Source organism: Notamacropus eugenii, chromosome 1 (assembly GCF_028372415.1).
Source record: "Notamacropus eugenii isolate mMacEug1 chromosome 1, mMacEug1.pri_v2, whole genome shotgun sequence".
Lineage (NCBI taxonomy): Eukaryota > Metazoa > Chordata > Mammalia > Diprotodontia > Macropodidae > Notamacropus > Notamacropus eugenii.
The window spans coordinates 693,852,318-693,864,122 of record NC_092872.1 but is presented as its reverse complement, the minus strand read 5'-3'; the positions used below and the strand labels follow the sequence as shown (position 1 = coordinate 693,864,122).

The following is an 11,805-nucleotide window of genomic DNA, read 5'->3' as shown; positions in this document are numbered from 1 at the left end:
CTTCCAGATCCAAGACTGCAACAAGAGAAAATGTACCAAATGGAAGAGAATTCTCAGAAGCAGAACAAAGGATCTTCCAGGCACTCTGCCCGCAAAGTGCATTATTGCAGTTAAGTCTAGATTCTTACAGATATCGATCGATATCACATTACTCAATAAATTGCTTCTTCTATTTATAATCCCAAGTGCTAAACTCAAGTTCAAGTATGGCCCAAACTCTTAAGATTATAATTATATACACATTTTAAAGACTTCCCCTCCCCATCCCCTGCAAATATGCAAGCTAAAAGGAAAAAGGGCAGTTACACAAAGTATCAGTACTAGCAGCACACTCAATTGTTAACAGGAAAATAATTCATATTTATTTTCTTGTCAAACCAGAGAAGTCAGAAGTAACACTAATATTCCCAGAAATACAGGTCCTTGACTCAAACAATACATTGAAGTAAATTAAGGCAAGCCACACTAGTTGATATTAAGGCTTTCATAGGCATCAGGGATCAAATTTACCTAGGTGAAAAAATATGAGTGTTCAAAACCAGTAACTAGTTATTTCCAAAAAATATATTAGATGCAGAATTAAATTTTACTGAGTACTTACAGCCCCAAATTACAAAACAAAATTAAAACTAAAATAGGCCACAAAGTCTTGCAGTGTGGTGGGTAGAAAAGGGAAGAGAACAACAGATTGTCCAAACCCTTCACTGCTACTTACCTACATCAGCGGCCAAGGGGTGCAACAGTCTAATACCAAGGAAACAGGGAAAGTCAGTGTCAAGTCACACTAGAAGCCCAAAAGAGGACTGGGAACTTAAGCCCAAGATACACAACTTAGATAGTTAAACTTTTAGGGCATTTGTCTTCCTAGAGTTAGAAGAGAAACCTTTGGTTTCTCAAAATTTGTGTTCAAGTTTTGTCTCATAGCTCATTCAAAGGCAGTAGGTTTCTGATCATGCCTAGGACAATGTGAGCTGAGTGGCAGTGCCCTTGTTTCATCCAGTGGGCACATCTCAGTTGTTGGTTCATCAAACATCCCTTGCTATAGAAACTTTTATTTTCATGAAAGGGAAGAATAGGAAAAGTATAAAGAGGAATGAAAAAAGTCAAACCACCCCAAAGAAAGTGAATGTTTTTCATGGTAGAACATTAGGACTTGGGAAAAAATTTTTAATTATATGCAGTTCCACCTCAGACACCAAATAAAAATTGCCTTTTAATTAGTGCTTTAGTTTTTACACTCAGCACTGGAAGGTGCTGATATAGAGATAGTGGCTGCTTGATAACTGTATCTTCATACAGATGAAGACCATCTCCAAGGAAGCAGACTAGGTTGGCTATTTTGTCCCCAGTCCAGGCATCAGTCCCCAGAACTACTCAGCTGATTTAGGTCCTAGGTTAAGCTCAGTCATAACTTGTTATTTAAGGCAAGTCACTTCCTGGCTCCGGAGTCTCGGATTATTTGTAAAATGAAGGGACTGAAATAGATCCTGTCTCAAGTCTTTCCCATTCTGATGATTTCCTTAATGGGGGGACTCCCAGCACAGGAACACCTTCAACGAATGAGTCTTCTATGACTTAGTAGTTTCCAAAGGAAGAAGCCAGAGGTCAATTGATTTGTTCAGTTACATGGCTAAAAAGCCTCAGAAGGCAGTCTGAAAGCAAGTCTTCTCTTGACCTCAACCCCACCCCTCAGCATCCTGCCTTTCACTCCACGCAGCTGATTTTCACTTCTCAATTCAAATCCTACATTCATAAGAAAGCCTGCTCCTCCCCATAAAACTGAAAAGCAAGTCACTCAATTTCAAACACTCAATTTCCTCCTTCAAGTGCTATTCAGGAAGAAAGCAAAAATGTACAATTTTCCCCTCCACATCATTTCCCCTTTATGTTGTCAGCAAAAGCAAACAGAAGGTTTGGTCAAAGTAAAAGAGGCAAGCTGAATAACCCTGATACCTGAAAGCAGGGAAAGACTGCTTCATTAAGTATTAAGTTAGATGGATCTTGAGAGGCCAAGATGGGAAATTATGCCTATTTAAAGTCTCTCAGAAGCTAGGAGATCTGCATGGAGTTGGAATTTGCTTGCATAATTATTCCATTACCTACTCTTGGGGAAGAAGGGAGGCAGGGTAGGGAAAAGGTTCTACAAATAAAGGTATTAAAGAGTCTTTGACGTGAAGCCCTTAGCAAAAATAGGACTGGATGTCCCTTTATATTTTAAGGCATACATGCAGAAAATCTATTTGCAAGTTTCTATACTCACATTTTTTAGGACCTAAAAGTAGAACATGTCATTACAAAACGTATCACGAGGACAAGTCTAAATATTACAATACTGAATAGAACAGAGGTCCTTTAGTATGTTTTGTAAATCATGCATTAGTAATATTGAAAACTCCCTTCACAGCCTATTAAGTCTATAACAGTGAATCATGACTGAGAATTATCAAGTTTACAGGTATAGGGACATAACTTAAGATGATCAGGTTATCCTTAATTTTTAAACATAACTTAAATTTTTATATACCTGATGAAGAGTTCAACAGTAACCTGGAAATGTAGGGAAAGAAACTACTAGCATATTTTATTCTATGTGACCCAAGAATCAAGCATTTTTTTTTTACATAACTCAAAATCCAAGCATTATTCAGGATGATATATTCAGTTCAAATACTCTTAAAAAAAAATTTGTTAAATATTTGTTAAACTAGACTATGCTCTGACCTCAAATTGGGTTTCTTTTGTGCTTATGGAAACATACACAATTGAGACGACTGTCTATTTTGTTATGCTTATAACAGAGTTTAGCCTAAACTATTAAGTTAAATACTTTTCAGCAGACATTTGTACATTGCTTTCCATTTCTAACAGCTAAGTTCAAATACCACAGCTTAAACAAATTTTATATCCAACATTTAAATCAACTTTGCAATAGGTGGGAGGAGGGATAGAAACTTATTCACTCCCCTTACAAAACATGTCAATTGAGTCTGAATTAAAATAAACCACTGTAACTGTGATATCATCCCTATACATTCTTGCTAAATCTTCTGGTAAGGTCAACATGGCAGAAAGCCTCTCCTGGTCCATCTCCCCATATTCGTTGCATCCAATGGCATGCCTTATTAGATGAGTGGCAGCGTTGTGATCAGGAACATGGATGCCTTTAGCTTTCCTTTGGAGTAACAGGCTTTGCATGTGGCCCAAATTAGCTGGTTTCTCAGTCAGTTCAGGTTTCTGCCTTGTAGCCTCCTCAAGGTGCTCCACTACAAGCCTAACCACATCCTCATTGCCCAGAAAGTCCCACAGTCCATCAGAGGCCATAACAAGGAACTTATCCTTACGTCTCAATTTGTGGTAAGTGATTTCTGGCTCTGCAGTCAAATAAGGTGGTGTATAGTAGTTAGGTGGAGTAAATTGATAAATATTCAAAGCCTCAGTATTAAAACCTCTCTGGAGGACACTTTGCTGCAATTCTTTACTCCATTTTAACTGGACATCACCAAATGCCCTGGAAGGCATGAGGACGCCTAAGAGCCTATCATCCACAATTATAGTTCTCTCCTCAGATTCTGGGTGTTCTTTCTTTAGCCTTACGAGCTCGGCTTTGTTCCAAGCATTATGGTCTCGGGTAAGGGGCAGACAAGACCATGCCCCGTTTTCCTCCTGCACACCAAGTATAGCACGACAGTCTCCAGCATTCGCCACATGCAGGTGAGCCCCATCAACATGAGCTATACAGGCTGTTGCACCAGAGAATGCCACCTGCAGGGAGAGGTTTCTCAATATTTCATCCTCCAAAGGAGCCTGAATTTCCAGAGAAATGTCAGAATCCAGTCTCTGAAAGGAATATGTTAAAGCTTCCTTTATGCTGAGTCCCATTTCCATATGCTGGTCAAGCAGTTCTTGCCAATAGACACGGAGATGGTCAAAGTGCACAGAAGTAACTTCCTTGTAAAGACTGTTCCCTGGGTGCTTATGCCACTTCAGGATAGGCAGGAGAGGCTTCATACTCTCCATGGCATCCTCCATCACCTCCAGGGTTTGATGAGACATCAAGGACACAGCAACATAATAGAAGAGCCTTTCACTTACCGCCTGGGCACAAGCAGGGCCCCCATGTCCATCAAAGACACCAAACATCATTCCTTTAGAGTGAAGGCAAGTTGCTATACTTCCACGGTCTTCAACAGGAGAGTTGGCTGCCAACTGGTTACTTTCAAACCTTAACACTGAATTAGGAAGTTTGTTCTCATATTGGAGAATTTTATGTGATGATTCACCAGCTCTCAAGACTTCATTTATCTGGGCAGGTGTGAGCTGCAAATGAAAGTCATCTTCTTCAGTGGAAGTGTGTCTGAAAGCTTTTTGCAGAAAAAAGACATTATCGTGTGGTCCACAATCTACTGCTGTTGATTTAAATAGCCTTTTAGACAAAACCTTCCATTTCAACTTATTCCTGTTTTGGACACATCTTGAATACAAATGTCCTTTTCCTTGTAAGGTGGCAATGCTGTTTCTGGCTGAATTTAAAATCCAACAGGTCACAGTATTAGCCATTATGAAATTAGACTGCATGGGGCTATTCCTTCAGGAGAATCAGATTTTTTTAAACCTGAAAATTTAAAAAAAAAAAAAAAACAACATTCAAAGCTTAAAGAGGACTTAATTCTTTAAATATGACATGTAAATATATAATGTTTAATAGAATTCAATGCTGGTTTTATAATCAGAACACCAGGACTCAAGTTCCAGCACCAAAACTGACCACCAGTGGGACCCAGGCCCAGCTAAGGTGGCACAATGAATACAATGCTGGGTCTGGAGTCAGGAGGACCTGAGTTTAACTGCAGCCTCAGACACTTACTAGTTGCAAGACCCTGGGCAAGTCACTTCACTCTGTTTCCCTCAATTTCCTCAGCTGTCAAATGAGCTAGAGAAAGTAGCAAACAAATCCAGTATCTCTGCCAAGAAAACCCCAAATGGGGTCACAAGAGTTGGGAAACTCTCAACAAAAATGAAAGGGCTGAATAAGGTGACCTCTTAGGTCCCTTCCAGGGCTAAAAGATGATGAAACGAATCTCCATCTTAAATCCTAATATCCCTAACTCAATATATATTTAAACTCAATATATATTTAAACTCCCATCCTCCCAACTCAAATGCACAAAATACTGGAAAAATTTGTCCCTTGCTCAAAACTAAAAGGAACCAGGCTTCTAAAACAAACAAACACCACCAAGTCCAGGTTTATTACTCCTGGACCACCGGGACTCCAATGGGCAGGGCTCGGGTTAACTGGGCAACTCCAAAAACTGGTTCAGTGTCTTGGAAGGTCCAGCTCGGCGTCCAGGTAAGGCAGGGCCCGCGGACTTACCCCTGGTCACCACACTCATCACCTCCAGGTGAGGAAGGGAAGGAGGGGCAGGCAGCTCCCTCCTGGGGATCAGCAGCCACACCCCAAGTCCGGGCCCCAAGGGTCACCAAGCCGCAGGACCGAGGTTCTTCTGGTCCTCCGCAGGGTCTGTGAGAGAAGGACGATCAGGGGGAGTCTCCAGAGGCCCGACTACGGGGGGACCCCTCGAGGCTTCGTGCCTCAGCGCTTTTCATCTGCAAAATGGGTAGATGGGCCTGGCCTGGAGGCCGGTTTGGGCCGGGGAGGGGGCATTCTGTACCGACAGAACCCCCGGCTCCCAAAGGGGGCCGCCTGTGGTGGGATCGGAGGGCTCGGCCACTTCGGCCCCGGGTGCTGGGGAAGGGGGGCAGATGATGGCGAGGACGGTAGCGGTGGCTCACACGGGCGGAGCGCTCGGCCTGGGCTGCAGGGAGAGCTGGGCCGGACTCCGACTCTGATGCTGCCAGCGCAGCCCCGGCCAAGTCCGCCCCGGGCCTCAGTTTCCCCGGCTGTCAGATGCGGGGGGCGCAGCGCCGCGGTCCTCGGGCTTCGGGCCTCGGGGGAAGCCCCGCCCCGCGGCCCCGCCCCCCAGCCCCGGCGCGGGCAGCCCCAGGCTCCGCTGCCTTCGCCGCGCGGGCCGCGCGGGCCGGCCGAGGAGGGGCCGGCCGAGGAGGGGCCGCGGGAAGCCCCGTGTCTGGGCGCTGCCGCTGCGGAGGCGGAGGCGCCCCCATCAACGGCCGGGGCGGCGCGCGCCCTCCTTCCCTCTTCCCTCGTCCCCCTCCCTTCCTCTGCACCCCCCGCCGCCCTCCGCGCGTCCCCCCGACGCACCTGAGCTCGCGGCGCCGCAGTCACGGTCACGTCTCCCCTCGGAATTCCCGGCTTCTCCTCCGCACCGAGCGCTCCAAGGGTCCGGGCTCGCGGCAGAAAAGAGCTGGCGAACCGCAACGCCCACCCCCTGCCTCGCCCACTCGCCCACTCGCCGCTGCCATTGGTCCAACGGAGCGGCTCCGCCGGTGACGGACGGGGGCGGGGCCCAATGGGAAGGGCCGGCTGAGGGTGGCCGGAGGCTTCGTTCCCTCGCCTCACCTCTCTCGCCCCGCCTACCCTGGGCGGGGGCGGGGCGGGGGCGCGGCCATTAACCCCTTCCCCGCCCCATCCCGGCCCTGATGCGGGAAGCAGAGAGCGGCCGCATAGGAGGCCGGGAAAATATTGAATATTGAAAGAAATCAGTCTGTGACCCCGAGGACTTATCTCTCAAAAGCTTATCTCTTCGCCACTTAATTTCCCACTGTGTTTCCTATCTTCTGTTTGGGTTGGTTTTTTGTTTTCAGTAGAATGCACAGGCAGGGTGTAAACTCATGTGAACTGTTGACTTGGAGCCTGGGCGCCGGTGTGCCCCCCGGTCATGACGTCACCTCCCCGGGTCGGGGTCCTCCTGGAGAGCCACGGACAGACATCCACGGTCTGCGTCTGTAGCGGCCGCTGGAGCCCCGCGTGGGCAGGTGTAGCTGGGCAGTGCCGCTCGGGCCTGCTGCCCTCCTTCCTTCCGTCCTTCCTTCCTAGCCTCCTTCCTTCCTTCCTAGCTTCCTTCCTTCCTTCTTTCAGTCCTTCCTTCCTTCCTTCTTTCCTTCGTAATTTCCTTCTTTCCTTCCTCCCTTCCTTCCTTCCTAACTTCCTTCCATCCTTCCTTCCCTCCTTCTTTCCTTCCTTCCTTCCTAACTTCCTTCCATCCTTCCTTCCCTCCTTCTTTCCTTCCTTCCTTCCTAACTTCCTTCCCTCCTTCCTTTCTTCCTTCTTTCCTTCCTTCCTTTCTTCCTTCCTAACTTCTTTCTTTCCCTCACCAGTAGATGCTCTGCCCAAAGGAATATAATTTTTGATCACTGAAACCTCACAGGATATCTTGGGGTTGGTAAACTAGATTTCTTTATTAAGGACCATGCCTTAAACCTAAATCACTATGACTCTCATTGATGGGTGAACAATGGGTCCCAGCTCAAGCCTCCTTTGATTATTGTTTGGGCCCTGATTGGCTCAGAGTGAACGTAAATAGCAATTGTTTCTGTCTTGACCAGAAACCCTCCCCTCCATGATTGATTTTTGTTTTCAGCTAGGTAAAAGAGGTCATTCTTTGCCTGGTTCTTATCTAAACTTAATCACTGAATGATTATTGCCTTTGCCAAACAGAGACCTGAGAAAGGCGAAACTTAAAAGGCCAGGCATCCCATTGTATCCAGGGCCATCTCCCCTTGTCCTGAGTCGCTGATGCCCCTGGACCTAGATGGCTCCTGGGGAGAAAGTGGGGCTGGTGACTTGGCACAGCCCTCCCTCCCTTCAATCTAATCCACTTGCAAGTCATGACGTCACCTTCCCAATGTCGTGGGCCTCTTCAAGGACAAAGAACAAGCAATAGCTACGAGCTTCCACCTAGGTAAAAATTGAGTCAAGGGGTCTGGATAAAAGCTCAGAGAACAATATGATATAGCCCCCCTGGTCGTATTCTGTCCATTAGAGCTGTTCCTTCCTGCTATGTAAACAGCCTAATATTTAAAGCCTCAACCTAGCTTCCCAAGTCACATAATTCCAGACCTCTCTACCTCTGCCCCAGCACAGAGACTTACTGCAAGGCATTTCCCCCTTGCTCTCAATCTAGGAGATGAAATAAAATGACTTTGGAACTCTGTATCCACAGTTTCTTGAGTGGATTCTCTCTGTATCTTTCTCCAAGATTCATATTATTATACCTATTATATCATTCACAGTAGCTTTATTACACATAGGACAAAATAAAAAAGAAATTCAGCATAATTTCCAAAGGAAATCCGATGTAGGAATCCTGACTATCTCCACCAGAGTACAGATAGCCATTGATAACTATCTTTCTCTGTTATTCCTACTTAGTTCCCTCCCCAGTCTACCTGACAGACAGAAACACACACACACACACACACACACACACACACACACACACACACACACACACACACACACAGCAAGAGTTCACAAAGGATCCTGGGGAAGGGACTTCTGCTTTCTTTCCTCATTCTCTTGTCAGATTGTAGACCGAATTCATTAGCAGTTTATAGCTCTTGCTGATTTGGGATAAACAGACTGCAGCATTCCCATCTTGCAACCTTCTGCTCAGACTTGATGATTTATGTTTCTGGATCCCATGGAAATCAGACTGGCAAAAGAGAGATGCTAAATATAACCATCATCCCTTTTATCTTGTACTCCTCATCACAAAGGAGATCAGCATGGCCCAGGGGTTTAGGAAAAGCCTACTTCATACACATAGTAAAGCAACACTTAATAAATGCTTGGTCTCTGACTGACTTAAAAGGATCTCAGAATCTGTACTCCTCTTCCAGTCATCAGCTTATGGGATCATCATGGAGGATGTACCCTTGACTGGGGTAGGTAACTTTCCCCTTCCCTACTTTTCAGCTCCTTTTCTGGGTATTGTCTTCCCCCAATAGATTGTAAGTTCTTTGATTGTCTTTCTTTTTCCTTATATTTTTATCACCATCATTTAGCACGGTGCCTAAGAGCACATGCTGTTCAGTCATTTCAGTTGTGTCTAATTTTTCATGACCTATTTGGGATTTTCTTGACAAAGATTCTGGAGTGGTTTGCCATTTCCTTCTCCATTTCATTTTACAGAGGAGAAACTTAGGCAAACAGGATTGAGTGACTTGCCCAGTGCATACAGCTAGAGAGTATCTGAGGCTGGATTTGAACTCAGGTCTCCATGGTTCTATCCACTGCAGCACCCTACAGGTACATAGTAAGTGTGTTGCCTGCTTGTCAGTGACAAAGCAGAATCCTTGCCAAGCTACAATCATGTACCCCAAACTTCCCCTGACCTGGTCATCACTTTCTCCTTCCGCTACATTCAGTTCTTGTTCAGTCATTTCAGACTCTTCATGACCCAATTTGGGATTTTCTTGGCAGAGATACTAAAATGGTTAGCCGTTACCTTCTCCAGCTCATTTTATAGATGAGGAAACTGAGGCAAATAGGATTAAAGGACTGGACCAGGGTCATACAGCTAGGAAGTATCTGAGGCCAAATTTGAGCTCAGGGAGATGTCTTCCTGACTTCAGTCCAGACACTCTATCCACTACCCCACCTAGCTGCCCCTACATTCTACTGCTTTCAATTTCACTTCTGGAACAATTGATTATATGGGGCTATGACTTAGTTATCAAACAGTTATAGTGTATTTGTGTATCTTATCTTCTTATTAAATTAGAAGTTCTCAAGCACAGGAAATATTTTCATTATTTTAGTAACTCCCTGTAATGGCAATCAAATTAGGATCTTTTGTTATTTTTGTTTTACTAAAAGTGCTTCTGATTAAATAATGTGACTGGGGAGGATCTTTCCTGCCCATTGATGGGCCTATCCATTGTGGGAAGCTTGATTAGGGGAGTTGTTTTATTAGAGGATCCCAAGAACCTTTTGTTTTTTCTATTGAGTCACTGGATCACAAGATGATACCCTCTGGCTCTAAAAACTACATAAGTAGGATGAGGTTTTATTTTGGGTTTTTGTAACAAGGTTAGAGTGCCAGATGAGGACTCTGGGAAAAAGCTAAGGAATACCTGGCTTTGAGAACCCAGATGGTCAGTACTTCCCTTTCCAGTAACGATGGTCAGACAGCAGGGGTCCAATTGTCTATTGAATTCAGGCAGAGGAAGTCATGTCTGTTGATCCTTTGATTTCTCTGTATTTTCTTTGAAATTCAGGGTGCTGACTCCCTGAACTAACTGAATGATATATGTACTTGGTTAAAGGAAAGATACATGTCCTTGATTAAAGTGATCATTAGCCCCTTGAAAGTTGCTTTCCTTTTATGAATGCAGATCTAAGAACCTGTGATAGCAGGCCCCTCATGTATGTTGGGGTGCTTACTGATACACTCTCCCTAATCCAATTAGTAAACGATTGTGAACAGAATTGGTGAATTGCTTCTGAGCCTCTTCAACAAACACACCCTCCCTGGGCAGGAAAATCCAAGGCAGGCAGCTCCTGATGGGTTAGAAAATGTAGGAAGGAGAAATCTCAGCTCTTCTGTCCCTTTTCTGTGAACTTGGGTATTCCCAAGCTCTCTGGGGTCCCATTTCCTCCCTCAAAAACAGCCTTTTTTTTAACTTCCTCACGACCATAGCTCAGGAGAACCAAGTTTCATCCCCTTGATCTGTTGCTCCTAAGGAACCTGAGACAGAATAGAAAAGAGACCTAGATTTGGAGTGAGAACCTGATTCCAACCAGGTAACTTACTAGCCATGTGACCTTGAGCAAATCACTTCCTTTGTGGACTTTTACCCCAGAGACAGAAGAATACGGGCAGCAAGCATCAGCATTAGCTTCACATATTGGAGGACTTTCATGTGGAAGATAAATTAAATTTGTGCTCCTTCACCCTAGGGCAGAAATTTCAGAGAAAATAAAAAGCCCTAACTATCAGAGCTGTACAGAATTGTAATGAGCTCTTTGGGGACGTGGTAGGTTCCTGCTCACTGCAGAATCTTAGCAATAGCAAAGACTCAGAAGACAATTCACATGATTTCTATTACATGCCTGGTCAGAGAGTCATTCAACCTTTATTTACACTTCCAGAGAAACCTACTACATCTGAGGTATCAAACTCTCAGCCCTCAAAATTCTCAAGTGTAGCCTAAACCAAATTAAAATAGAATTGGGAAAAGTTTAATAAAAAATAAATAAAAATATAATCCAACATAGATAACATTGAGATGTGGTTTTCTAAGTCTGTATACAGCAATGAGAATCCAATTCTCTTTGATCTGACTCCACATGAACTCCCAAGGCAGTCCATTCTTATCTGGGATAATTCTAATTATTACAAAAGCTTTCTTTCCAGTAATTCCAATTTATAGCTTCTTTGCAATCTCTACCAGTTGTTCTTAGTTCTGACTTCTGAGGGCCGGGCCAAGGAAGTCTAACACTTCTTGCACATGATAGCCCTTCAAAGACTTCCAAATCATATAATTTATGTGTATAATTTATCCAAGTAACTGACAAAAATTGTCAAATAACATAGTCAAAGACAGCTCCCTGGAACTCTCCACTAGAGACCCCTTCTACCTCTTATGAATGGTCTTTGAATTTGGTCATTTAACCATGTCTGAAGCTACATCATAACCTGAACAACTCTATTGCTGTCTCTTCCTCCTTCCATCTTCTTCTTCCTCTATCCTCTCCCTTTCCCTTTCCTTCTCCCTTTCTCTTCAGTCCCTTTTGTCCTATGTTTTTTTCTCTTTTTAGAAGAGGGAAAAATGGAAATTGAAGCAGAAGTATGCTAGAACCAGTTCAAACCTTTCAAATATGAGCATTTACACCTCGAAAATTAGCAATCAGGGCTTGATTTATTTATTTTTTTTTTATTT

The 11,805-nt window shown here is 44.4% G+C and overlaps 1 protein-coding gene across 1 annotated transcript; it reads right to left on the bottom strand.

The window, feature by feature from the left end:
• Positions 1 to 2,568: 2,568 nt before the first annotated feature.
• PDP2 (pyruvate dehydrogenase phosphatase catalytic subunit 2) lies at positions 2,569 to 6,373 on the bottom strand. Its single transcript, XM_072635934.1, has 3 exons — positions 6,221 to 6,373; positions 5,375 to 5,521; positions 2,569 to 4,612 (listed from the first exon to the last, which is right to left on the bottom strand). Exon 3 carries the CDS (start codon positions 4,573 to 4,575, stop codon positions 2,953 to 2,955), a length of 1,623 nt encoding a protein of 540 aa, XP_072492035.1. The 5' UTR covers positions 4,576 to 4,612; positions 5,375 to 5,521; positions 6,221 to 6,373; the 3' UTR covers positions 2,569 to 2,952.
• Between the last annotated feature and the right edge of the window lie 5,432 nt (positions 6,374 to 11,805).

What these genes read in the sequence shown, in the direction of transcription:
- PDP2 (XM_072635934.1), bottom strand. Translation starts at nt 4,575, where the DNA reads ATGCAGTCTAATTTCATAATGGCTAATACTGTGACCTGTTGGATTTTA.